At 44.7% G+C, this 27,963-nt stretch overlaps 1 protein-coding gene across 1 annotated transcript in view; it reads left to right on the forward strand.

Moving 5' to 3' along the window:
* Positions 1-27,963, forward strand: part of Slc24a3 (solute carrier family 24 member 3) — a 453,633-nt gene that overhangs the window by 306,919 nt on the left and 118,751 nt on the right. The window contains 3 exon segments of the mRNA XM_050159552.1: positions 20,866-20,940; positions 26,425-26,509; positions 27,211-27,314. Coding sequence (XP_050015509.1) covers positions 20,866-20,940; positions 26,425-26,509; positions 27,211-27,314 — 264 coding nt within the window.

Below are 27,963 nucleotides of genomic sequence, written 5' to 3' on the forward strand. Positions count from 1 at the left end.
CTGTCTTGAGACCTTATCAGGCTGTGGGCCTCATCTCACAGGGTGGGGAAGGAGTTCCAGAGGCAGTGCATGGCCTTTGTGGACTCATGACTTCCACTCCGACCATCTCTCCAGTGAGCATAGCTCTTCTGCGCTCTCATGGTTTCCAAATGGAGGGTAAAGAATTGTTAAAGTTGGAGCATGAGACCCAATAATTTGATAAAGCAGGGCATAGGAATCCAGGATCTTGATCATCCTGCCTCAGACCCTCACTTCCTAGCCAGCAGATGCCACTGTGACAAAAGCCCTACAGAACAACTGTAGAAAGGTAGCTTGGGGTGGCATTTCCAGTTTCTGTGGTAGATGGCTCTGTGGTGACAACAGGGATCCTCATATGGTGACCAGACTGGAAAGCAAAACTTTGGAAAGCAAAGCTACCAAAAGACAGACCCTCCTCCAGTGAGTGCCCACGGTAGCTAAGCCCATCCATCTCAAAGACTCCTTAACCTCTCAAACAGAACCATCAGCTTGCTCCTGGGTTCCATGTTTTTCTCCCTTCTGTATTTCTGTCAAGAAGCTTGTCACAGCAAGGAGGGCAGTAACTAACACAAGGGCACAAAAGCTGTTAATAGCCAGGTCTCCTGAGGTACGACTGTGGAGGTGACCACCTTAGGTATGACAAAGGGCAAGATCCTTGTGGAATGATCAATCCCAACTATATCAAAATCCTAGAAATCAAAATGGAAATGGTGTTATTTAAGTCTTTCCTCATACTTTCCCCCATCCCGTATTTATATGGCCTTCTGTTGTGTTATGGTGGCCATAGGAAAACCCCATGATGGAACTGCTGTAACATGCCCTGGGTCTTCTGCGGTTTCCCCACACTCTCCTCCAGAGAGCACATGTGCCCCTCTGCTGGAGCCACCTGAGGGGGGATGATACAGGCCCACAGAAGCCTCTTTTGCCCCCCCCCCATCTCCTGTGGGACACACTCTAGACTGTCCCCCTTCCCAAACCCTGAAATCAATTTCAAAAGCCCCCTCATTACCTTCGTTCCACTTCCCTCCACTCCCCAGAGGACCAAAACAGCTGATCTCAGCTGCCAGATCTGTTCCTGGGGCTTAGAATATACCAAAAAAATGTTCAAAAAAAAAAAAAAAAACCTTGGAAGCCCCCTTTTGCTGACTGTGCACAGTATTCCTCCTGTGCTGTGTGTGCTTATATTTGCCTGCAAACTATTCTCAATTTAGTTACCTCTCATCTAAGAGATTTCCTTCCAAATCCACCTCTAGGAAAACCATTTGCTGTCCCTTTCTGAATCTTACTGTTAGTCTGTTCCTAGTACTCCCCTCCCTAGACAGCCAGGCAAGGCTGACCCATTCTCAAGCTTTGGCCAAGGAAGGATGGTGAGCCGGTTCTACTAATCCACTGCGTTCAGCAAAGAGAAGAAGAAATGCAACAACATGAGCATCTCTCCTCCCACATCCCTGGATCTCCACCTCCAGTATTGCTTCTCTTGTCGTCTTTGTAGGTCAAACCCACCCCTGTCCTATTGCTGTTTACACATCCATCTGGGGGAATCATCAAACCCATTCTGCTGCCATGATGTCATTCAACCAACAACTCATCCAGGTTTTTAGACTTCAGTCCTCCTCAGTATGTCCTTGGCATCACGATACTCAGTAGCTAATAACAGAATGGTAGGAGGATGTGTAAAACTCATGCTGATCTAAGCATTTGGGTGGCTTTGCTGGCCTTGCTGCTTTCCACCCCTTCAGCAACTCCAGTCCTTCTAAGTTGCATCATGAAGTCAAAGGCAGCACCTGAGACTGGGAGCAAGCGGGTGCATGGAAACATAAGTTGTCTGTCTGCAGCAGTTTTCAGAAATGTACACAGAGAACATATTTTAAAAAAAATGGATACATCCAAAAAAGAGGGAACACTCTGTGTGCCTTTGGGTGAAGTTTCAGAGAATGTGGGGTAACAGGTTGGATGGCCTGGGAGGAGCAGAAAGTTCTCAGTACAGAGCGATGGGATTTCAGAAAAGAAGAAGATAATTCAGAAAAAGCAGAAAGCAACCCTTTGGCACTGGATACAAAGAGGAATTGTTTGAGTGAAACTAATACGATGTAAAAGAAACAAGCCAGGGACAGGATATTGGCTATCTTCGTTCCGCTGTCCAGGATGGCAGGCCCCTGGTGCAAGCAGCAAACCCAAAAGCAAGAGAACGTTAAACAGAATTTGTTTTTTCCTTTTCCTCAATGGCCTTGTTCTAGCTGTGCTTCTAGCAGGATTTGGAAAGGGAGAAGAGGAAGTTGAGAAGGAAGAACGTTGTGATGCTAGAAGTCACATGATGCTTTGAGTTCACTTCCTGGAAATTGGTGCCTGGGCAAGTGACATCAGCTCAGAAAGTTTAACATTCTCCATTTCTATGACAGACAGTGCTTGCTGATGACATCCATTTAAGCATGGATCCATGCAACGCACCTTCCATACAGCAATAACTTCTCAAAGGTTGGTTCTTCCTTCCTTTCCCTAACCCAGGTAACATCTCCCAGGACCCTCAGGACAACAAGGGGAAGATGTAATACGTTTAGTAGGCTCTGAATTGTGCTTCTTTTTGCTGGATGTTCGGGATGTCAGCCTTTGGAGCAAATGGCAAAAGGAATGAGAGCCCAGCAGGGAAACCAAACAGCCCGAAACCAGTCCACAGTGTGGTGCCGTCTACCCGATGGAGAGGGGATAGAAGAGCGGGACGAAGCATCCTACCATAGTTGGTAGGACTTAGACATGCCTTCCCAGCTCTGCCAAAGCATTGCTCTCAGTTACCTTGTATCTGTTCCTGTTGATAAAGGAGTGGATTTTTTTAAAAAAAAAATCTTTACAGTTTTGTAAAACTGTCTTTGAGTTAGCCATCACCTCAAAAACCAGCACCATTAATGTATCCCCCTCAAAAAAAAAAGTAGCATTAAAAAAAAACACAGTGAAACTCTTTCTTATTCTTCAGCTCAGTAACTCATGAGAAGAACCTGTTCTGCGGTATTAATAAATAAATCACCTGTCTAAAAGTCATCAATAAAAATGAATGTCCCAAGATCCCAGAGAGGCTCCATGGTGACAGCAAGAGAAGATTATTTCAGAGACCCTGGAGGTGACTTGACATTTCTTAAAGGAAAATGAAACCAGGGAGAATTGGTGGATGGGAAATTGCATTGTCTACTTCCAACCCATTGAATTCATATTTCAAGAATAGCCATATCGTTCCCCTATTGGTTAGTCTCACCAACAGAAAGGGAAAATTATTGGATGGCTAACTGGGGACAATAGAAGATCATCCTCAGATTACTCTAGGCAGAACTGTAAAGTGAACTGGTTTAGAACTATACGGAAAGCTGAGTCTGCTGTGACAGCTCCGTGTTCCCTCCCCTTGGGAATATCAAGTCCCTTGTCAGTGGGCCTCAGCCTCTCACGCATAAAACGAAGACAGCGTATGGGACAGGATATCATAAAAGCTAGCTCCTTTATTTTATGCTTGGGGAAATAATCTCCAAAATTCATTTTGTGAAGAATTGGAAGGAGATAACCAATGGCTTTGAGTTTCAAAGGACTTCTCCGTGACTTAGAACATCACAGAGAGTGTTTCAACCTCCAATAACAATAGTAATCACAGAGCTGTGCAGAAAGGCTTGCCATGTGGCTTAGCCTGCTCTTATCCTGGTAATAAAATAACTCAGATCGGTGTCTTATACGGAACAGAAGTTCAGTTCTTCTTCAGTTCTTCTTGTGGAAACTGGGAAGTTCAAGACTATGGCAACCATCAAATCCTGTCTGCTGAGGGCTTTCTGCAGCATAGAGAGAGCCTGGATGTGTTCTCATGTGGGAAAGAGGGCCAGGCAGCTTCTTGGACATCTTTCTTAGCATTAAATATTTTCTTTACATGGTTTTGTTTTATTTTAGATTATAATATAATTGCTTTGTTTCCTCCTTTCCTTTCTTCCCTCCTAAACTTCCCATATATCTAGCCTTGCTTTCACTCAAATCCGTGGCCTCCTTTTTTCATTAGTTGCCACTACATACATATGTGTATTTATATATACAAATAGATTCCTAAATATAGAAATACAACCTGCTAAGTCCATACAATGTTACTTGTATGTATGGTTTCAGGACTGACCACTTGGTATTAGATTACCAAGTGGTGTGTTCTTCCCTGGAGAAGATTATTTCTCCAACACTCAGAATTTCTGAGTTGACAGTAGTTCTTCATGTAGGATTGCGGCCTCCTGAGCTTTCCCAGATCACTTTGGCACATCTGTTGTCCTTGTTCAGTTCATGTTCAGGCAGTCAGGCTGGTGAGACTTTAGTGGGGTAGCTTCTGACATTCCTAGGAAACACAGTCTTATAGCAAAGTCCATGATATCTGGCTTTTATGATCTTTCCACCCTCTCTTCAGAAATGATCCCTGAGCTTAAATGCAGATGCATTGTAGATGTATTCATTGGGACCTCATCTCACAAGTACATTTTGATTGGTTGTGGTTTCCTGTAATAGTCTCCAGCTGTTCCGAAGAGACATTTTTCTTGATGAGGGGTAAAGACTGCCCTTACCTATGGGTTTAAGGACAAATCAGGCAGTTTAGCCTCTCCTTTCTATCTGCACTATTTCTCTTCCTCTCCCTCCATAATTAGAACTCATCAATTTTTATTTTATAAGAACACTAGTCCCATTATTAAGTGATTCTCTATTATGATGTAATCATGTCCTAATGACCCCAATTGCCAAATACTGTCAAATTAGTAATTAGGAACACCAAAAGTTCACTTTGGGGACAAGAAATTCAACTCTTAATGGGATCGTGTCTGCCTTGCTTGCAGGCTCCAGGTCTAAGCCACAGCACTGGAAGAAAAAAAAAACGTCTTACTTACTGTCCTCTTTGTTTTTATTCTCTATTGCTGTAGTAAATACCTTGACCAGAAACTGATGGGGGGAGGGGAGTTTATTTGGCTTTCATATCCCAGGTCCACAGTCTGTCACTGAAGGAAATCATGGCAGAAATTCAAAACAGGAACCAAAGAGAAGCCATGGAAGACCACTGTTTACTGGCTTGTTCCTCATGGATTGCTAATATAACCAGTTCTTATACAACCCAAGAACACCTACCCAGGGCTTGGAAACACCCAATCTTTCCAAACATTTGGTGGGCTGGGCTCTCCCACATCAATCATTAATCAAGAAAATTCCTCTACTCTTTTGCCTATAGGCCAATCTGAGGAGGCAATTCTTCAATCCACTTTTTTTTTTGCATTTTATTTTTTTATATATTTATTTATTTATTTATTTATTTATTTATTTATTTATTAAAGATTTCTGTCTCTTCCCCACCGCCGCCCCCCCTTTCCCTCCCTCCCCCCCCTTCATATCCCCCCCCCCCTTCTGCCCCAAAAGCAGGCAAGGTTCCCTGCCCCGTGGGGAGTCCAAGGGCCACCCACCTCCATCCAGGTCTAGTAAAGTGAGCATCCACGAAACTGCCTAGGCTCCCACGAAACCAATAGGTCCAGTAGGATCAAAAACCCATTGCCATTGTTCTTGAGGTCTCAGTAGTCCTCATTGTCCAATATGTTCAGCGAGACCGGTTTTAACCCGGGCTTTTTCAGACCCAGGCCAGTTAGCCTTGGTGAGTTCCCGATAGAACATCCCCCTTGTCTCAGTGTATGGGTGCACCCCTCGCGGTCCTGAGTTCCTTGCTCGTGCTCTCTCTCCTTCTGCTTCTGATTTGGACCTTGAGATTTCAGTCCAGTGCTCCATTGTGGGTCTCTGTCTCTGTCTCCTTTCATCGCCTGATGAAGGTTAATATTCAGGAGGAAGCCTATATGATTTTCTTTGGGTTCTCCTTCTTATGTAGCTTCTCTAAGAACCCGAATTATAGGCTCAATGTCCTTTATTTATGGCTAGAAACCAAATATGAGTGAGAACATCTCATGTTCCTCTTTTTGGGTCTGGCTTACCTCACTCAGGATGGTGTTTTCTATTTCCATCCATTTGCCTGCAAACTTCAAGAAGTCCTTGTTTTTTACTGCTGAGTAGTACTCTAATATGTATATATTCCATACTTTCTTCATCCATTCTTCAATTGAAGGGCATCTAGGTTGTTTCCAGGTTCTGGCTATTACAAACAATGCTGCTATAAACATAGTAGAGCATATACTTTTGTTGTGTGATAGGGCCTCTCTTGGGTATATTCCCAAGAGTGGTATTGCTGGGTCCATGGGTAGGTTGATCCCGAATTTCCTGAGAAACCTCCACACTGCTTTCCAGAGTGGTTGCACAAGTTTGCATTCCCACCAGCAATGGATGAGTGTACCCCTTTCTCCACAATCTCTGGCATTCCTTCCTCCCAGGTGACACTAACTTGGGACAAGTTGACAAAAACTAACCAGCATGCTTATATATTTCCCAGTGTATTTTAGGCATAAGAAAATCCAAACTAAAATTCCTTTCTTGCTAACAAAGTAGTCTACTGGGAAAACCGTTCACAGTGTTAATAATCAGCTTGTCTTATTAAATTGTCTTTTTCCCCACCCCAACATCCAAACTAGTAGAGAATTCAGAGTCAGCTGAATAATTTCACCATTGAGTTAAGTAATTTAATAAGTGTGGGTTTTCTTCTGGCAAACCCCAGATAATGATGTCACATTGAGAAGGAGGCATTGTTACTAGCTAGAGTGTAAAAATGTTGCTGCAGTGGCCAGTGTGGCCTTTTAAAAAAAAAAAAAAAAAAAAAAAAAAAAAGCTGTTTCACCACTTAACAGTAACTCACTTCTACAAGTATTTTTCTACAAAGTTTATGATACAATTCCAGGTTGGGACAACTTTTCAGTTTCCAGTGACTAGTTTAGTATAATCCAACCTCCGAGTAGTGTTTCCCTCTCACTACCCAGTGTGTGCTGTGTATTTCCTGGCCTGACAAACCAAAACTTTCCGAAAGGTAGACCAAATGAATATTTTGGAATATAGTACCATGGGAGTTTTAAGAGCTATTATGTTTAGTATTCCCCTTTTGTAACGAAGCCATGAGCAGTATAGTGCATGAGTACATGTGTAGCAAAGCATCATGGGTAGGGGATGGGCGGTAAATGAGTATGGAACATCCGAGCTGTATCATTTCCTTATCTCAGGTCTTTGGAGAACCACTGGTTCTCTGGGTCACTTTGAGAAACACTGACACACTAATTTCCAGTCAGCTTAATTGAGTTATAATTTCCTGCAGAAATTCAGGCTTTGAAACTGTTATTAAATAATCTAGGGTTTGGTGAAAATAGTACAGAGAATTCCTACATTGCCTTCATGTAACTCTCCAAGCCTAACATCCTTTTTATATATTTTTTCAATTTTATTGATTTTTATTGAGCTCTACTTTTTTCTCTGCTCCCCTCCCAACCTATCCTCTCCCCTTCAACCCTCTCCCAAGGTCCCCATGCTCCCAATTTACTCAGGAGATATTGTCTTTTTCTATTTCCCATGTAGATTAGATCTATGTATGTCTCTCTTAGGGTCCTCATTGTTGTCTAGGTTCTCTGGGATTGTGATTTGTAGGCTGGTTTTCTTTGCTTTATGTTTAAAAACCACTTATGAGGGAGTACACATGATAATTGTCTTTCTGGGTCTAGGTTACCTCACTCAAAATAATGTTTTCTAGCTCCATCCATTTGCCTGCAAAATTCAAAATGTCATTTTTTTTCTGCTGTGTAGAACTCCATTGTGTAAATGTACCACATTTTCCTTAACCATTCTTCGGATGAAGGACATTTAGGTTGTTTCCAGGTTCTGGCTATGACAAACAATGCTGCTATGAACATAGTTGAACACGTGTCTATGTGGCACAATTGAACATCCTTTGGATATATACCCAAAACTGGTATTGCTGGGTCCTGACGAAGGTTGTTTCCTAATTTTCTGAGAAATCACCACACTGACATCCAAAGGGGCTATACCAGCTTACAGTCCCACCAGCAATGCAGAAGTGTTCCCTTTCCCCCACAACCTCTCCAGCATAAGTTGTCATCAGTGTTTTTGATCTTGGCCATTCTTACAGGTGTAAGATGGAATCTCAGAGTTGTTTTGATTTGCATTTCTCTGATAACCAAGGCCCAATCCTAACATCTGAAATAACCATAGTATCATTATCAAAATCATGACCCGACTGACTCTGCTACAGTTCTGGGGACTGGTCTACAGACCATACTCAGCTCTCATCAGTTTCCCCATTGATCTGCTTTTCTGCTCCAACCCACAATTCCATAACGCATTTAAGTCACTGGGACTCGTTTTCTTTAATCCCTGACACATCCTGGGCCTGTTTTTGTGACATTAAGAGTTACCGTTCTCTGGTTTCTTGTAGTTGGATGGATGTTGTTTAGTAAGTGGAATGGTACCTGATGTGATAAATGTTTAGTGTTATTACTGTGAATATGGGCTATGGATATATTTCCTTACTTTTGAGATCCAGCCGTATTGTTGTGTGCATGTGTTAATGTGGAAGAGCAGGGTTTGTTCCTTTTTATTGTTGAGCAGAGTTCAATGCTATGTGTGTGTAAGGTTTGCCTGCCCGCTCACTAGTTGGAAGACATCTGGGTTATGAATAAAATTGCTAGGAGCATTCATATATAGTATTGTCTGCAAATGTTTTCCTGTCCTTAAGGCAAGCATTGGGAGTGGTGTGCACTTATATGCTGAGTTCTATGAGAAGCTTCCAAACCACTTTAAAATGTGACTGAACCTTTGTATACTGAATTAGCAACATATGAGAGTTGAAGCTGTACCAGTTCTCACCAACACTTGGCATGACTGTATGATCAGTATTTGTATATTCATTTACGTGTTTATTTGGAGTGGGTTGTTCTGAGACAGTTTTTGCTATTAGCCCAGGCTATCCTCCAGGTCACAACTCCGCATGTGCCACCGTACTTGAGTCTTGTTAGTCTTGCTCGTGCTGAGTCTCTGACAGTAGCTCTGTGTGGCTTTGATTTACATTTCCCTCATGACTGACGGTTTTGAGTGTGTCTTTGTTAGCCTCTTTCTCTTCCATTTGTCTCCTTCCAGGAAGTGTCTGCTGAAATGTCTGGCTCGCTTGTCATTGTGTGCTTGTTTTGAACTCATCAGTGATCTCTGTGTGTGGCAGATGTAAGTACTTCATGAGACACACATTTCACTACTGTTTTCTCCACTTCATAGCCTTCCTTTGTCATTTTCTTAGGATCTTCTAAAGAGTAGAGGTTTCATTTTGTTGTGTTGTTATGTTTCCCGTGGTCTGATTTGTTTTATCAATCTTTTTTTTTTCTTTCCTGGTGCTTTCTTTTCTGTGTTCTATCTAATAAATCTTTGTGTAACTCAAGGTCATAAATGTTTTCTTGTATGTTTTCTTCTCCAGGGATGCTCTAGTGGCAAGAACTCCTAGCATCTCTCTCTTCTTTTTAATTTACCTTCTTGATCGCTTAATTCTAAACCGAAGAGTCAACAGTCTTCTACGGCTCTCTGCACTTAGAATCACTAATCTTTACCCCATGAAGAAATGTTTGTAATAACCCTGGAAACTTCTAATTCTCTCCAGGGAAATGACTCCACTTGCTCCTGACACTCTTAATTTGCAAACTCTAGGGAAGGACTTGGACAGAGACAGGAGTGTGCTAGCAAATACGTAAGTACTAGCTCTCCTTAAAGACTTAATACTTGCTTAAAAGCCCTAATTATTAGTTTTTGTAAATTTCCAGGACATAAATACAACATGCCAACTTCAAGGTATTAAGGTTATACCAACTAACAAAATTCCTGAAAATTTTATGATTGACTCTCATGAACTGATCCAAGCACACCATCACATAAAGCTTGTTTATTTAAACTAATCTCCATAAATCAAATTGGAGAGATTGAAGGAAAAGAGACAAAGAGAGGAAGAAAAGGGAAGCCAACAAAGGGGAAATTAAATAGCTGGCTAGCTATGGGGAACTGGACTCAGTCCCACTAAGAACTCTCTGGGGCACACTCTCCACAGACCACAACTTGGAGCTTACCCAATGAGGGCTAAGAAGACTGGATCACTGATTCACCGACTCTCACTTCACTGTGCTCATAATTGTCCCTAGGTTTTTAAGACATAGACACATTTAGACTCCCCCAGAGATGAACTGAGGGACATTCTAGAGCATTGGCGGAAGCCTTAAGCAGAAAAGCAGAACCATAGGTGAGGTGGGAAGCTCTCCATTGTCCGAAATGGCCAAAGAGGTACATAGGCTCCGCACATCATGCAACATTTCAAGTCTTGGATTATCACCCATCTGTCCCCAGTACTTCCCAAGAGCCATAGTCAAAGATACCAATCCTTGTCTGTCTAAACTTGCTGAAAAAATGTAATTGTTAAGAGATGACAGCTTTAGTGTCCATTAAATAATGCATGATATGACATTCTCTCCAGTAATCAAGACAGTCATTTGTCCATCAATTAGTAGTAGATCGTTTCAAAGAAGGAAGAGTCCTACAATGTTGTTCTTAAGTAATATTGGTATCAGTAATAGAATCTAATGAAATAATTTTCCCACCCAAACTCCTTAATTATCAAAATTAATAATATAACATTATGTAATATAATATGTAATATATAATATATATAATAATAAGGGAGTGGGGCAAGGAGCTTGTGCCAGACTGGTAGACCAATCATATTTGTACATTTTCCTCCCTCGTCGTCAGTGTCTTGGGCTATGGTAACGATTTGTGTTCCACTGACTTCTCCTTGCTTCCATGTCTGACCGAGTGTTTCTGTGGTTACTTAGATTAGAGAAAATCTTATCTTGACAAGGAAGATGATTTCTTCAATGCAAGAGTCCAATCTTTCTTGGAGCAAACTAGAAATTGGCCACAGCTCTGTCTTCTCCTCTGGGAAAACATCCCACAGATGTGGAGCAGATGGATCTAGATTTAGACGCCATCTGTTTCTCAGTTGCAATTAACATTGGATCCAGGATGGGTTAGATTTTACCATGGAGTTGGCCATCTCCATTGACCACTGGGGACTCTTAAATCATGTGTTTGTTGGAATGTGAAACTTGGGCCGGATTTCTTTGGATGGGCATCAACTCTTATGAGACAAAGGAGAAAAAGGAAACCAAACTCTCTGGCAAGCCATTCACTCATGTGTGGTTGCCCCTATGGTAGGAGCCACCACAAACTGGAGAGCAACAAGCCTCTTGGTCTTTCCTTGTGAGGAAAGAGAGTATAGAGGAGAATACAAACACTTCTCAAACTCTCTTCTACTCTAGGGGCTCCACTTTTCTAAAATATTAAGGTAATAATGTCCGCCCTCATCAACAATACTGACACCTTTTGAATGCTTGCAGCGTTCTAGCTATTACTCTAAGAATTTGACATGCATTATATAGTTTCAAAACCACCAAGCAAGGAAGATAATATTATTTTTCCCACATTTTACAGACAAGGAAAGAGTGAAAGCCTAGTAAGGTGAAATACCTAGTGTTGTACACCTGAAGAATGAGCCAGGCTTCTGATCCCTTCTTTGTGAGTGTGGCATCCTCCTGCTTTGTGACTGTGGTACCGTCGTTCCTCCTCTAAGTTCCCGACAGTAAGGAAGAGCAGTACTCGGCCAGCAAGTGCCCTCTATTCTGGTTTTGTAACACATAAGCAAGAACTGTAAAAACTCAATGATACAGCTCTCGTCCAGTAGGCTTCATAAGCTCTCTAGCCTCAGCTTTCCTTTCTCCTGTGTGCTGGTGCTCCACCTCTGTGTGCCTTCAGATGCTCTCCTGAGTTCCTGTTTGCAGCACTGATTCTTGCTTTCTCTAAGCCCAAGGGAGGGTAGCTGAATGCCTGGTTATATTGTACTGGTCCACCTTGCAGCCCTGTCTCCTAATGCTGGTGTCAGCATCTACAAACTGCAGAAAGTCCATCCTTCTCCTTAAGCATGAGAACACCTCAAAGTGCCTCTCTAGCAACAGAGAGGGTTTAAGAAGAGAGGTTTAGGGCTGTTTTCCTCTTGAACCTTGATTGCTTCTTAAGATCACACAGCCAAACAGATTGCAAGGACATAGTGAGAACAGAAGCCATGCACTGAGTGATCAGTTTCTCTGGACTCTCCCTGAATTTTAAGCCAGCCAGCATCAACCAGAGGAGAAAGGGGAGTCCTTGTGCCCAGCCAAGCTAATTGCCTGACAAGAAAGGTTTTGAATCTTCTACTTAAAAGTCCATAGTGATTATCTAGTAATTATTCTAATGCGTTGTCATTGAAGTGTGAAGTTGGAAGTGCTTTAAGAGGAAGTGTGGGTCTCTTAATTTGCTAGACTAGATGCTAAGCAGCAAAGTGGAAGTAAGAATTTATGTCCCATACAGATCAGGACTGTTGACTTATTCATTTACACACTTGGTTCGAGGCTGGACCCCAGCCCACCCACACGATCCAGCTTGTTAGTCCTTTGTACCCATCTCAGGAAGGATCTGGGTATATTCCCAGGCTGGTCCACTGTAGCTCATCAACACTATTGCAAACACATCCTATGGGAGTAGTTTGGACATACTAAAGATACACAGTTAAGGTGGTGGTTCTATCCTGAGAAAGTTCTTATGGCTTCTAACTAGCTGTCCATACCTAAGGTCAGGGTGCCAGTCTGCTAGGGCACGCAAGCCATTACCAAAGTGATGCCAATTAGCTTGGGTTCTGAGTCCTTACACAGTAAAAGACAGGATGGGAAGAGGGGAGGTGAAAAGAAAGGTTGGACATTTCATCCCTGCTTCCTCCTGGCTCTTAAGGACCCTGGCAGGGATAAGGCAATCAACAAAAAAATCTTTGAGTGTTTAGAACCTTGCAGTAGTGAGGAGCTCTTACCTTGGCCTAAGCCATGTGCAAGCAGCAAGAAGGGAGCTTCTCCAATGTGGAGAGTACCAGAAAGGGGGTTCCATGCTCCCCAACATAGGACTTCTGATGCCATGACACTGAGCAGACTCGAATACAGCTGAGGGTCTTGTTATTTGTTTGTTTATCCATTCATTCATTATAGTGTGTTTATCTATTCATTTATTGTGGTGCATTTATACATTCATTTATTGAAGTGCAACAGCAACGTCCAATGCCCTGAATGGCTGTAAAGAGCTTCCCAATGCCAGCTGACTAGTGACTACAGGCGACATTCAGAAGAGCCCTCCAGACTTTAGGAAGGCCTTGTTTCTGACAGTGGCCCACCTCGACTTCCCCTTGTGTTTTTATTCCTCCCACAATCTCCCTTACCTCACTTCCCTTTTGCTTTAATTTGGGCTGTCTGCAAATAACCTTGAGACAAAGATTTGAATATAAATGGTTATTTGTGGTACAAGATGATGTCACTGGAGACTAGGAAGTGGGATCAAGGAAAGGAAGGGAGCTAAAGAGTGGTACATGAGCAGGCATCCAACCCCTCTGAGCGTGTGACACTCCATCCATCTGGGAACTGGTCACCTAGTTACCCTACCCAGAACATGAAGGAGTTAGGCACTGAGGGTTTTGTTGCTCAGTCGTAATACAAGGAGAGGTTCTTCGTCTTGCTACAACTGGATATGTCCTCTTTTGTTGGTATCCATGTGAGACCTGCCCTTCTCTGAACAGAAACAGAGGATGAATAGATTGGGGTGGGGAGGTGAGCAAATGGGAGGAGCTAGGAAGGGAAATTGTAGTCGGGATGTAAAATAAATAAAGTTAAAATAAAATAATAAAACAGGTGACAAAAAGGTTATTACTTGAGGGCTACCCAGAGGGTTAACTAATTAATTACCCAGCATTTTTTTTCTACACTTAAGCAGGTTCTGATGTCAGAAAATAAGTGGTGTTGTAAAATATGCCTAAAGAATACCGTAAGGTGAGGAAGGAACACCAGTGTCCATCAGCTGAATTCTCCTTCCCTGCAAACCCCTTCCCTGGCCCTCCTGTGTGGAACTTGCATCTCTTCTGTGAGGCTAAATCTGTCTTTCTGTGGTCACTAGAGTCCCTGAGTCAACAGTGGATACAAGATGGGATCTACTATAGCTTCATGGGGCCAAGACACATAATGCTTGTTATGAGAAAATGATCTTATTTATATTTATGTCTATGCATATAGTGTATTACATGGACATATGAGTATGTGCATATAAATATGCAGGTATGCGTATCCATGTGTGCACAAACAAGTGGACGCTAAGGGTCAGTGTCAGATATCTTCTCACAGCCTTCTCCACCTTAATTTTTGAGGCAAGGTCACTGAACGCAGAACTCGCTGATTCGCTAGGCTGGTGGGCAAGAAGCTCCAGGACTCCACCTGTCTGCCCCGCGCGCGCGCGCGCACACACACACACACACACATACACACACACACACACACACACACTGACTCCAGTGCTAGGACCGCAGACATGCACTGCCATGTGTGACCTTTTACATACTTGCTGGGGATCTGAACTCAGGTCCTGTGTTTGCACAGTGTCTGCACTTTTACTGACCGAGACATCTCCCCAGCCCCCCAAAAAAACGCCTTTAAAAGAAATCATTTTCCTTTTCAAACCCCAGTCCTATGAGCACTTTAAACCAGAAGCGGGGAAGAAAAATCTACTTTTTTTATTAGCGAACCACAGTTCCTGGGAGGGTTAGGATAATTTCTAGCCAGGCAAGAGCTCCGCAGACCCGTCCTATGAAGTGTTCCCCAGTTCTTCATTCGTGGAATCGAAAAGACAGAGACAGGAGGGCAGATGACTGTAGTAAAAGGAAATTATCTGTGAAATCTGCTGACTGTAGCTGCCACATAAAACAGCAAGGTGAGAGTCCCGCTGCTCAGATACATTTTCTCCACGACTCAGAAACACTTATAGATATCAGCATCAGCTACAGCCCGCTCACCCCCATTAAGTCACAATCCACAAATACTCTTGTTATGTTGGACATTTTTTTAAGTTTAACTACTGTAGCCAAAGTTCCTCAGTTTTTGTTATTGCTGTTGCTGCTGCTGGGGTGTGTGTGTGTGTGTGTGTGTGTGTGTGTGTGTGTGTGTGTATGTGGATGTGTATGGAGGGGCAGGATGTGTTTGTGAGTGTATGAGCATGGCCATGTTCACATGTGTATACAAGTACACACACAGTCCAGAGGGGGAGGCGCCATGTCTGGCTCTATCACTTTCTCGCTGATCTTGCAGAGAAGCTGGCAGTCAACAACCTCCCCCTCCCTGTCCCACACCCCGTGGTTCTCCTGCCTTGCTCCTACCCACACCCCGAATCTACCTTCATGCCCATAGCATGACTTACAAGCACATGCCACACCTGTTTATGTGAGCTCTGGGATCCAAACCTAGTTCTTCATGCTTGCGTGACGAACGCTCTTACCTCCCAAGCTGTCTCTCCACCCTCCGTTTCTCTGATTTTATTAGTCCCAGTCAACTTTGAAATCGTCTGGTGAGGCAGAACTTATCTTTAAAATTTTCAGCTCAGGAGCCACCTCTTCTATGGGGACTCCTCCAGCCTCCTTCACTTCCCCATGTGCTTACAGAGCAGCATGTAAGTCAGGGAGAAACATGGCTGCAGTGATGGAAACCTCAGCTAATGGGGACTGAAACAAAGGGGGTTCCATCGTACACATAGTGAGAACAAAGTACAAAGAACACTGGTTCTGGTGGCTGCTAGTACCCTTGGGTCTTGCCTATCCTTACCAATCATTGTGCTTGTTACCGTATGGTTACACAATGGCTACTGTCATACCATACGTCAGATTAAAATTTAAAGCAAGAAAAGAAGGAAGCTTGAATTGGATCTATGTTTTAGTCTCATTGGCCAAAGTCGTGTCATAGAGCCATGGCTAGTTCTGGGGAATACTAGAAAAGCATACGATACTAATCAGCACAGCATTGGCATTGTACTCGTGAGATTAGAACATGAATAGGCATGGATGGGCAACCCACAGTGTAACCATATTACAGAACTCAACCCTGTGATCTTCTCTGCTTGAGGTTAGGGGAGCCACTAAACCTCTGCTCTCTAAACTGGACCTCAGATCATTCTTGTTTGTGCAAGGATACTCAGCCAGGTCATCGGGCTTTGAGTTGATCCCTTTAATTTAACACGATAATGTTAAATTAATAAACAAAGAACTCCTTAAAGTTTAAAGTTTGACGTGCTTGGCACAAATTCATTTTTGGTGGTCTCTGAGTGGTATATTCTTTAAGCATACGGTTATTATGTCAGTGGAAAGGAAAGCCTGTGGTCTTCACTGCCCCTGGAAGTTCTTCTTTGTCATTTTGTCTCTTAAGAAATTTGAAAGTCTGCCTTCTCAGTAATCAATCACGATTTTGTGTTCACTGTGACTCTCTTTCTTACCTTATCTGTGTCTGTTGCCCCCCCCACACACACATGCGCGCATGCACACACACACACACACACACACACACATACAACTTGACTCAAATATCCTCAGTTGATTTTGTTGAACTTGAGTTGGGTTTGGTCAGTTGCAGCTGGTCTGTACTGGAGAGTTTTCTCTTCGTTACCTGGTCTCTGACAAACTTGGCGAGAACAAGTAGAGTGAAGGGCACTGCTAGAAGGGTCTTGTCCCCAGAGGGCTGGCTAGCTTGGCCATGTCCCCACATCAGAGCCTCTGCTGCAACAGTGATCATGGTCTATGAGATGTGTCACTGCACCCAGGCACCTTCACCATTTCCCCCATGTACTTCCCAGAACAACCGTGTAAACCACCTATGTGGCATACCGATTTGTCTCCCATTGGAGGCCACATAGGGTAAGAAGGATTCCTTGAATTCAAGCATTGTGGAAGTATCATATCTGAGAGTTGACGTGACCCTTCCCGTCTCTGGGTATCCTCCCAGGCTCCAGACATTTCTTCTGCTAGATCTCAGTGGTGACACCAGCTGTGCTGAGCTCCATTCACTTAACAGAAGTCATTCTGTGCCAGCCCAGCCTGGAACCTGACAGATACAAATACATGACAGATACGGCTGCCATTCAGGAACATGGAAGCTAGATACATGAGCAAAACTCATTCATCCTCCCAGACTGTGCACAACCAATGCCAACATGGAGATTCCCACTCTGACAGCTCTCCCCGACTCTGAGAGAAGACCCTGTGCTCTTCAGACTCAAGCTAAAGCTCTAGAGAGGATTCTGCCCCTTCACTAGACACACTCAATATCTCTGCTCCAGACCTCACCTTGGCTTGTTCCGATTTCAGATCTCTCTCGTATTTTACAGCAAACCTTATAAAAGAAATAGCACTAAGGAGTATCAGCGATTCTGATGGGCAGCCCCAGATTAGATGGCTGGGACTCATGTTTCTCTTTCTGCATGGTTGGATAGACAGAAAAACAGAAGGTCAGCTGGAAATCAGAAGAAGGGTCAGAGACAGCATGAGTGAGAACCGACCTGGATAGAAAGAGCTGGGCTCAGAGAAGGGTGGAGGAGACTGCAGTTCAATACAAGCCTTGTGTATTTGCTCATTGTATCTCCCTGAGTCATCTGATAAATGGGCCCAGGGACTGCCTGGCTCCCACAAGTACCGGAAGAACTAAGGGAGCTAATTCTGTGAAGGACATAGGGTGGGATCGCACATAGTGGCAAATGTAATTCTTCCTCTTCGGTGATATCCTCTATCCCTTGGAAATGTAGGCCTGGACAAATGAATCTGAAAGTCCTTTAGTCTTTTGCACAGATTTGTGCCAATTGCATGGACAGCCCTATAGATGCCACACTTCCTGTAAGAGTTCTGCACCATACTTCTAGACTTTGAGCCTTTGCTTGGGTCCTTTGTCCTTTTAGTTTGTGCATTTGGTTTATTTTCCTCGTGGGAACCTGCTTCTCCTGTGAGCCTCGTGGGAGAGAGATACAGGAGATTATAACCACAGATGTAATCTCCCATCACACACACATACAGAGAGAGAGAGAGAGAGAGAGAGAGAGAGAGAGAGAGAGAGAGGCCATAAAGTGCCCTAGAACAGGCAAGGCGCCTCCTCTTGGGCTTCATAGCATCCCCTGATGTGCTTTGTCATAGCATGATTGACAGTGGGTCCCCCCACCTTGCCTCACCCTGTCTTGTGAACCGAAATCAGTGTGGCTTTCCATAGTCACATCACCCTCGAAAGCACTGAGAGCTTGGCAGCTCTGTTCATTTCTCATCCCAGCCCGAGCATGGGTGTTACAATATTGGATGGAGGTTCTTGCCTTGAAACGAGATCAATACTTAATATGGGAACATGCTCTTACTGAGAGGGTGTATGGACTTCTAAGCAGCACCAGCTGCTCCAGTGAGCTGACTGTGTCCGTGATAGACAGCTTATTTAGGTCTTGGTTAATCCACAGATGTGTTGCTCTGTATTTCAATTACTTAATTTGGATGTCCTCTCAAGGATAATGTTAAAACCTGCATGTCACTGGATCAGCCAAGACACACAACAAGAGAAGGTTGGAGTCTATTACAGTTTGGAGATGTATTTCTGGCAGATCCAGAGTGCTGTAAAATACAGCATTCATTTTCTTGTTTGACATATTCAAAAATGCCATGGGCAAATGACTTTATGTAGATTATGAATATATCAAGCAATAAAAAATTATTTTAGAGACTTCTCTGTGTACACTCTTCCTGGCCTTCTCAGAGGTTAGCAAAGTATAAAAAAAAAATTAGCTCTAAAATTTTCTACCACCTACACAAATCACACAAGAAATGCAAATTTAGGGTGAAAGAGGAGAAATATGGCTAATGATTATAAAATACAGGTAGATTGATTCTAAAGAAGAAACATAGCTGTTACCTTGACAACATGACCAATTCATATGCAAATGTGCTCATGTGTGTGAGTTGGTCCACACAATCACCTACAGAATTTAACAAAAGAGAGACTGTCATTTTTAACATTTCCATAGACCGGTGACGTGGAGATGCATTTTCTGATCACTGAATGTACATTCACATAGTCTCTTTTGACAGCATTGCTCCAAATGATGACTCACAGCCGATCTGCCCATCCCCTGTGGTGTGTTTTGCTGGGTGTTGATAATCTAGTAGAGTCTGCAGTTTAGGACACATCATCTTTGTGCTTGTGTGTAACATTTCCACAGAATGGAGCGTTACATTGTACTTGAGAATCTCCCTGTCCTATGGGAGAGAGCAAACACATAAGCATGGAAAGAAGTCAAGTGCATACAAAGGGACGCAGGGGATGAAATTAGTGCACTGGCCAAGAGTCAAAAAGCCTGAGATCATTTCTAGCTAGGACTGCAGCAGGAGGCCCCAGGACAGAAAGCTGTGGGCAACAGAAACTCCACTAGCAGGCTGAGTGCAAAAGGAAAGCATTGGCTTGTGAAATTCAAACATCCACTTGGTTTCAAACTGAGCTAAGACAAGTGTTCACAGGATGTTGTTAGGTGTGCATGTGTGCGTGCATGCGTGTGTGTGTGTGTGTGTGTGTGTACATATGTACCTGTTGCATTTCTTGATTTAGCTTCTTAATGTACCATTATCAGGCTCTCTTCTATATGACTGCTACCTCTGGAAGCTACAGGTTTGGGGGGTATTTATACTCTCTATTAATCTCTTCCTGGTCCCTTAAATAATTCCCCCCCCCGCCCACTTATCACTTTGTGACAAGAAATGGCATGTTCTGGTAGCTGGCCTCGGTCTTATGTTTGTGCCCTGTGGTAGTAGTAATCAATGGGAAAATATGCTAGAAGACAGCAATGGATCTACTCACGAAGATACTGGAAATTGAGCAGGTACTGACAAACACTTTAAGCTACAAATACTGGAAAATTCTAAAGCAAACTGCACCAGCAATGTTGCTCGTATGCTATGAAGTCCAGAGGCCCGATGGGCTCTAATGCCATATGACCCGTGACTCCATGGTAGCATTGAGGACTCTGCTGCTTCCCAGCTCTAGGAATCCCATATGACCTGTGCACAGCTAGCAGCAGAGGATGAGAAAGGACCCTCTTAGGAAAGTTGGTAACTCTTTCCTTTCATCTGATTGGATGAGCTTAAGTCACATGCCTACCTCTAAACTAATAGCCACCTCTAGTAGGAATACTACACGATGACTGGCCAATCAGTAATCCTGGAGAAAGGGTGGGACACTTTCTATCTGAGACACTACAAATATGTGATGGTGCTAGGGTCCCCTGAAAAAGCGAGAGCTGTGTGTTAGGTGGGCAACACTGGAATCCAAACAAATGTTCATTGCTTCGAGGTGGTACCTTGAATAAGAAAAAGGACCACCTCTGGCTAGAAGGTGAGATTCTAGGGATGTTCTAGTGATAGCTGACCACATGTGGAAGCAAGTTTGCACAGAGACTAGGTAGTAAGTAAACACACTGGGATGTGGTCAGCTGATCCTGCTTTCAGGCCAGCCTTGGGGTGACTCCTGAGGATGTAGTTACAAGAGGAAGTTCATATCCTCAAGAACATCTGGTGGTAGAAACTGGCAGCAGACTGATAGAGTGAACCTATAACTTACCAAAATAAAAAAAAAAGTCAAGATAGGAGGGTATAGAGAAAAAGATGGGCAGGGAGTCAGGTGGGCATCCGAAAACCTATCTGAGAGAAAGGATGCTCTGAGTAGAAGCAGCAGCAAGTGCAAAGGCCCTGAAGCTGGTGCCCACCATCTTCTTGGAGCTTTAGAAGGGGGATAAGAGGCAATGAGTGGGTAGAGGTCAAAGATGAAGATAAAGCCAGGCCACAAGTCTTTTAGAAATTGCAGAAACTTTGTACTTACTCTGAATAAGATGTTAAATGTATGATAACAGCGGATGTTAATTGGAGAAGACAATGATCCGGCCCTTTCCCCTTGCCTCTGCCTGATTCTTAAGTCTTTCTTCTCTCCTTTCTTCCAGGCCATGTAAATGTTCTATGCTCTCGCCATCGTGTGTGATGACTTCTTCGTCCCATCCTTGGAAAAGATCTGTGAGGTATGTGGGGGCACATTCCCGGTGTTTGTGGGGGGCTGGGATGAGGACTCTGTCCTGCCATGTTCTAGCCTCTTCTCCACGGTCCTGAGGCCCCAGGGAGTCTCAAATGTAAGCACCCGCAGCTTGGGAGAGAAAGACAGTGCTAGCTCAGTCTGCATGGCATTTGATAACCCGGGGGATGGTCCGACTTTAACCCACTGTTAGTGGGGATACTTCCAGAATGTTCTGCAGCAACATAATTTGTGGATGCTCCAGAGTGTAAAATGTGTGTCGTAAGGGGTAGTGTTTGCAAACAACCCGCACACATCCTCCTGTGTACTTTCCGACGGTGATGTAAATCCTGTGGAGACAGATGTGGCACTGGGTCGTGTAGGGGAAAAGGACAAGCTCAAAGCTGTGTTCCTTGCAGATGCAAATATTTTTTTCAAATAATTCTGGTCCCCTGGGTGTTAAACCCACAGTTGACACCCCAGGCATGAGGGGGGTCATACTTTGTGTTTTGCTCTTCCACATTTTTGTTTTCAATTCTGCTGCTTCTTGCTCCCTATCCTTTCCACTGCCTTCCTTCCCTTCGTTTCTTCCCTTTGGGATCCTGTGAGGGTAGGGAGCTACTACCACTACATGCTTAACTCTCTGTTTCTACTCTGGGTGGAGGCCTGGCAGGTGCTGGGGCAAGAGAACTGGGTGAAAATCATTACACATTATTCACATTAGCACAACCACTGACAGGCTGTGAAGAGCAGACTCAAAAAAAAAAAAATATTCAGGGGTCAACAAGACGACTCAGTAGAGTCAGTAAAAGTACTTGCCACCAAGCCTAACTACCTGAGTTCAACCCTCAGGCCTCATATGGAAGAAGCAGAAAATCGTCTCCAGCAAGTTGTCCTCTGGCCTCCACGTGTGTGCCCTGACATCTTCACCTGCACATAGGCGTGCACACACGTGTGAGCACACACCAGTACGTGCACGTGCAATGTACACACACAAGCACATGCAATAAATAAACTTAAAAAGGCTTCTTCAATGTTCACACTACCTAGAAAGCTCTCATTTTTTGCCGATTTCATCCTGCTATCTGTCCTGAAATGTCTCTTTCTTACATGCCAGCTGTGCGATTTTTTTATGTACCATGTTTAATTCATTATCTGAGTTTTCAGAAGGCAGTCTCCCAGACACGTGTCCTACCTGCAAATCCAGTAGCCATCAAGCCCTGTGGCCCCTTCTTGCTCCACCCACAGCACCTGATTCAGTAGATCCCAAAGACCAATGGAGAAGGCGTTCAGAATCTATATTTCTAATCAGGTCTTGGGTAATGCTGAGGATGCTAGTCTGCAAGTCTCACTTGGAAGATTACTGACCTAGGCAGTTTCTTCCAAACTCTGGACATTTCTTCTCTTTTGTGTTTAGAAATGAACAGTCATTGCACAGAATCTCTGGATAGGTCATAGGCGTGTGTTCCTCTCTGCAGTGACAGAAGATTACGGAAATGAGGGTGGTGTCTGGAATGCACCGTTCTCTAGTGCGGATGCGATTGTCACAGTGATGCAGCCCAGGAACAGGCTCGTCTTATGCCAAAGCCAAAGGGGCGTTCAGCCCTGTAGTGGGGGTATTCAGCCCTGTAGTGGGGGCGTTCAGCCCTGTAGTGGGGGCATTTGTGATCCCTCCAAATCCTTGACGGCTCAACTCTCTTCTGAAAGTCGTGGAGGACGGTCATGTTTTGACTAACTCTAGACTGTGCCTAGTACAATGTCGGAGTTACGTAAATATCTGTGGCTTATGCTTTTCAGAGAGAACTGATAAAGAAAAAGCTGGTGCATGTCTAGAAAAAATACACGTTTGTATTGTTTTTGTTTCCTTGAGTACTTTCCACCCCCGATTAGTTGAGTCAGTAGTCGAGGATACAGACTATCAGTACCATCAGCCGGTACTTTATTCTTATGCAAAGCAAAATTATTCTGCCTCTTTCCATGTGACCTGTTTGTTGTTAATAGCAGAGGTATTTAATATGTCCTATTAATATAAATACAGATATCAACTTGGGCCCTCCATTGAGGAAACCCACAGAAACTTTGAGAACATGCATGTCTTTCTAGGAAAAAAAAAAAGCAATCAAACACTAGCAGAGCAGAAGACAGTGGAGTGTGCCTTTAACAAAAAAAGCTAAGAAGGAAAGAGAATATCTAATGGGATAAAGATGCCATTTTTCCTGGGTCCCCAGGGTGCAGGAAACTGGCTGTGTTGCTAAGTCAGTGCGACTGTGGCCATCCCCTAACCATGCCTTAAACTCTGCCAGGTGACCACAGTCAGCTTCTCTCTAGGAATCAAGAAACCGAGGCTCAGACAGAGACTTTAGAGTATCCTGCCCCAAGTTACACAGCCATTTAAGAGTGGAGTCATGATCTGAGCCCATGTCAGTCTGAGCTTACCGCTGGGTCACTGTCATACCTGTTGCAATTCCGCAACAACATCTATCAGGTATCCTCAAAACAGGCTCCACCTCTAAGATCCACCGCTGTCTAGGGAGGAACAAAGCAGATGAGGTGCCTCCAATTCCCAGAATGCTCCCTGTTCCCAACCAAATCCAGCTTTAGAGGCAAAATAAGTTACAAGAAGCATGCCAGGCCACATGCCTGTCTCCATGCGTACAGCTCCATGGACTTAAAGCCATGCTGATTGCTGAGAAAATGGCCTGTTTGTGGGATGAGGACAGACTTTGTATCTCCTTGGAGATCCCAGGTTTATGTCTCTGAGAGCCTCATACTCAAATGTCCCTGAACCTCCTTTCTTTCACAGGATGGGGGCCATGATGTAGGACCACCCATGGTGGCCTGGCAGGGCTTCCTAGCCTGGGACTTTCCATACAATCTTTGTTCCCTCTAATCTCTTCATAGAGAGGTGATGCTGTGTGCTCAGTGCTTGCCCCCAGACTAACTCTGGTGCTAAGCGGAGATGCTCAGAGGGTATGTTGTTTGGACTTTGGTGAAAAAATGATTCTAGAAAGAAATCCACATTACTCAATAAATCATAGCTGAGGCAGAGGGAAAGGGTTCCAGCTTGAGTCAGGAAAAATGTTGGGCAGGGAAGAGAAGGAAATGCCAATATGATGACCCAGGATGCCAGCAACAGGTCAAATAAGTCACCAAATCTTAGCCATGAGGTTACATCATGGAACATACAAAGGTGTTAGAATGTGGAGAAATCCTTTGTGTGCCAAAGATAGACACTGTGATTCTGCTACACCAAAACAAGCAGGGGAGAGGGATGTTTCAGAGACTCAGCAAGCGGAGGAACGTGGCATTCCTGGAGACCTTAGGTTGGTTAGAGCTTACGCACAAATGAGGACTGGATGTCAAGAGTAGGAAGGCTTTAAGGCCATGTGAAAGTTGCAGAAGCTGCAGTGGGGCCGCCTGGGCTGTGGAAGAGGGGCAGGCCCTGCTTCAAGTACCATAAACACTGAAGTAGGCTCTGTGTCAGCCATGCTAATGTGCCCTAGAGATCTAGAGCTTGCAGACCACTGATAAAATGGAACCTCCACCTTCTGTGTGTAGGTTCCACATCCGAGCATTCAGCCTTGGATCAAACATTCTTTTTTTAAGTTGCATCAGTATAGAACAGGTGCAAACTTTCCTCCGTGTCATCATGTCCTGGACTATACAGTAGTTTATGTGGCCTTGACCTTGTATTAGGGATTGTGAGCAATGTAGGGGTGATTTGCAATATATGGGCGAATGTATATAAGTTATATGCAAACACTACACTGTTTTATATGAAACTTGAATAGTGCTTGGATTTGAGTATCTGGGTCCTGCAGGGAAGGAGGCATTCCTGGAACTAATCCCTATTGATCTCAAAGGCTGATTGTATTCACAGAGGGTTGCATGAATCTGGTAGGGATTTGGCACAGAGAGAAGGGAGCAAGTGATGGATGCTGCCATGGTACCAGGGCAGGGCTATATGGAGGGAAGGCCCAAAGGTCTGGAGGAGAGGTCTTGGTGACAGAGCAGTTCAGGAAAAGACAGAGACTGCCTGAGCCACTGAACCTAAATGGGAACCACAGGACCTGTTGTTCACAGGGAGCCCAGGGTGTCCAGCTGTGGCCAGGGAATGCAGGAATTATTCTCTGCTCAGAATGAAGCTAAGGAAGACTCTTTCCACCCCTCCCTCTCATATAGCAACTAGCAATGCAGAGCCAAGAGGGCTTTGTGATTAGTGATTCTCAGAGTCCAGCGAGGCATTGCCAGATCAGAGTGAATTAGGCATGAAGGAGGGAGAGAAAGAAAGAGATCTAGAAGCAAGAGAGAAACCAGACATAAGGCCAGGCTTCATAAGCAACCATGAAAACCAGCCAGTAGAGCTCGGGAGGGAAGTAAGGCAACTCAGGTCTTTCTAGGGAGCGGAGCTCCTAGATTCCTGGTTCTGGTGTCAAGTTGGCTTCTGGCCATCTCCACCCACTGAGACTCAAGTGCCCAGGGCTTCCCCACCAGCCACAGCTTTTAGTGGTGAAGTACCATCTCAGAGTCTCTTCAGTACCCATAAGAGCCTTAACTGTGAGTACAGAGCCAAGGAACCCAGGGTCCCAAAGAGACTCCTTTCAGAGACTCCTCCGAGTCCATACTGCCTCTCTGTGGCCAAGCAGAGAAGTGCAGCCACCTGTACCACCAAGAACAAGAGGGGGCTGGCATTGGAAACTGGAATTCTCTGCCCTGACGCCAGAAGGGAACCGGGTGCTTATCAACAGCCAGCAGCTTACTTTCTTACATATGGTGGAATGCCAGAAAGCTAGACACACCAGCCAGCCACCAAGGTGCATTCGTCCTGGGTTCCTGAGAACCAGCTTCTGCCTTAACACACAGGGTGACTTGAGGAATGAGAAGTGTCCCAAAGATCTGGGGCTGCACCATTTTCTATTCAATCTCAAGGCATCTCTTCTGCTGTGACACCCAGAGTTTGAAGGTCAAGGGTTGGGACTTCAGGAGAGTTATTCCCGAGGCACGGTTACAGGCTTGAAAGCGGGCCACTGTGAGCTTGAGGTAGCCGAAGCTCTGCAGTGGCCATGGTCTTTGCATGCTGATCTAGATTATATACATCTCTTCTAGCATCCGAGTGTCTTCCAACAGCTAGGGAGCAGAGCAGAGCTGACATCAGAAAGAATATGACCACCCACCATGCCCACACTGTTCCTAGCCCCCACTCCACTCTCCTGGTCATTGGCACAACAGCCTCTGGGTGCATTTGGGTTGTGGACCCGAAATCTTCTGTAGAGCCTTCTGGCTGATGAAGTCTTGTAACCTGCTGATTCTGCAGGTGAGGGTGGTGAGCAGATTGCAGAAACCGCCGATCTCTGAATGGAGGACCGTGTAAGGGACTGAACCCCGCCCCTCGGTCCCTCTGAATTCCCAGAGCTTAGGACCTGGGGAGTCACAGTCAAGTGTATGCCCAGGTAAAATCCCAACTCACCTGTCTTGTTTTTGTTTCTGCACACAGCGCCTACACCTCAGTGAAGATGTGGCAGGAGCCACATTCATGGCAGCAGGCAGCTCAGCCCCAGAGCTGTTCACGTCAGTCATAGGTACGTGACACTAGACGTTTATCTCAGCCCTTCCCTCCGTGAGAGAAAAGGACTGTGGGGAAGAAGGCCCTCGGATTTGGGTTGTCTGCCATTAATTCTCCTGCATGTGAACTTGTCATTGACCCAGAGCCAGTGCTAAGGGGAAACTAAGGGACAGTCTCCCCTTTGGGCTCCAAAGCTCCTCCCAATGGCTAGCTACTTCCTGTGGATCCTGAGCATAGTCTGGTGATGTGGGAGTGATTTCTTTCTAATCTGTTGCTTTCATTGGTTAATTAATTAAAAAAAACTGCATAGACCCATTTGATAGGCCAACCCTTAGGTGGGTGGAGTAAATAGAACAAAATGCTGGGAGAAAGAAGCCGAGTCAGGAGCCGCCATGATTCTCCCACTCCAGACAGACACAGGTTAAGATCCTCCCTGGTAAGCCACCTCGTCGGCCACACAGATTATTAGAAATGGGTTAGATCAATATGTAAGAGCTAGCCAATAAGAGGCTGGAACTAATGGGCCAGTCAGTGTTTAAAAGAATACAGTTTCCATCTAATTATTTTGGGTAAAGCTAGCAGTGCGGGAGCTGGGGTGGCCGGAACGCAGCCCCGCCGCTCGTATCACGACGGTCTGGAAGTAGGAAATGTCCTTTAAGTTCTCCTTGAACTGCAGCTAGACCACTGCAACCAGACGGGTTTTGGTCTGTGTTTCAGGTGTGTTCATCACCAAGGGTGACGTGGGAGTTGGCACCATCGTGGGCTCTGCTGTGTTCAACATCCTGTGTATCATTGGTGTCTGCGGGCTCTTTGCCGGGCAGGTAAGACTGATGGCTTCTTTGTGATGGCGGTACATGATAAATGAAGAAGATGGAGATCTGGAGCTGAGGCAGGAGACTGTTGTGCTGGAATTCACCCACATGGGATCCTTGGGCAGTGCGATCGAAGCTTTCCATCAGACACTTGAAGCCACTGTTATCTGGTTTCCAGACTGATGGAAAATAGGCTTTTCCAGCTCCACGTAGGAAGTTAAACAGCCTGACAGTGTTAACTGTGAATGTGAGAATGTGCCGCCCACCCCCAGTTTGAGAGCTACTGGTCTGCACTAGAACGAGCTAAACTCGTTTCCAATGTGACGGTTGCCTCCGAGGAAATGAGATAAATGAGAAAGAGGGAGAAGAAATGAGACAATTTGTTTCTGCTTAAAGAAGTCATAGTTACGCAGTTCAGGGTGCCGCCTTTCTTCCTACCGCTGGAACTTCCGTAGTCTAGAGGGGCCTCAGAGTCCTGAGTTAAGCAAAGGAGACTGTTCTAATGCCAGGGGTAACCTGGGGCCACTCAGGAATTTGTTCAGAAGTCACCAGAGTGTGACGCTCTTGGGCAGCCAGGGTCAGAGCCTAAAGGTTCACGGGGCCTGCAGCTTCCCTGTGACTCTCATATCCTGGCTTCCTCAGAGAAATGGCCATCAGA

Source organism: Alexandromys fortis, unplaced genomic scaffold (genome assembly GCF_014885135.2).
Source record: "Alexandromys fortis isolate MF-2015 unplaced genomic scaffold, M_Fortis_MF-2015_v1.1 scaffold_115, whole genome shotgun sequence".
In the NCBI taxonomy this organism is placed as follows: Eukaryota; Metazoa; Chordata; class Mammalia; order Rodentia; family Cricetidae; genus Alexandromys; species Alexandromys fortis.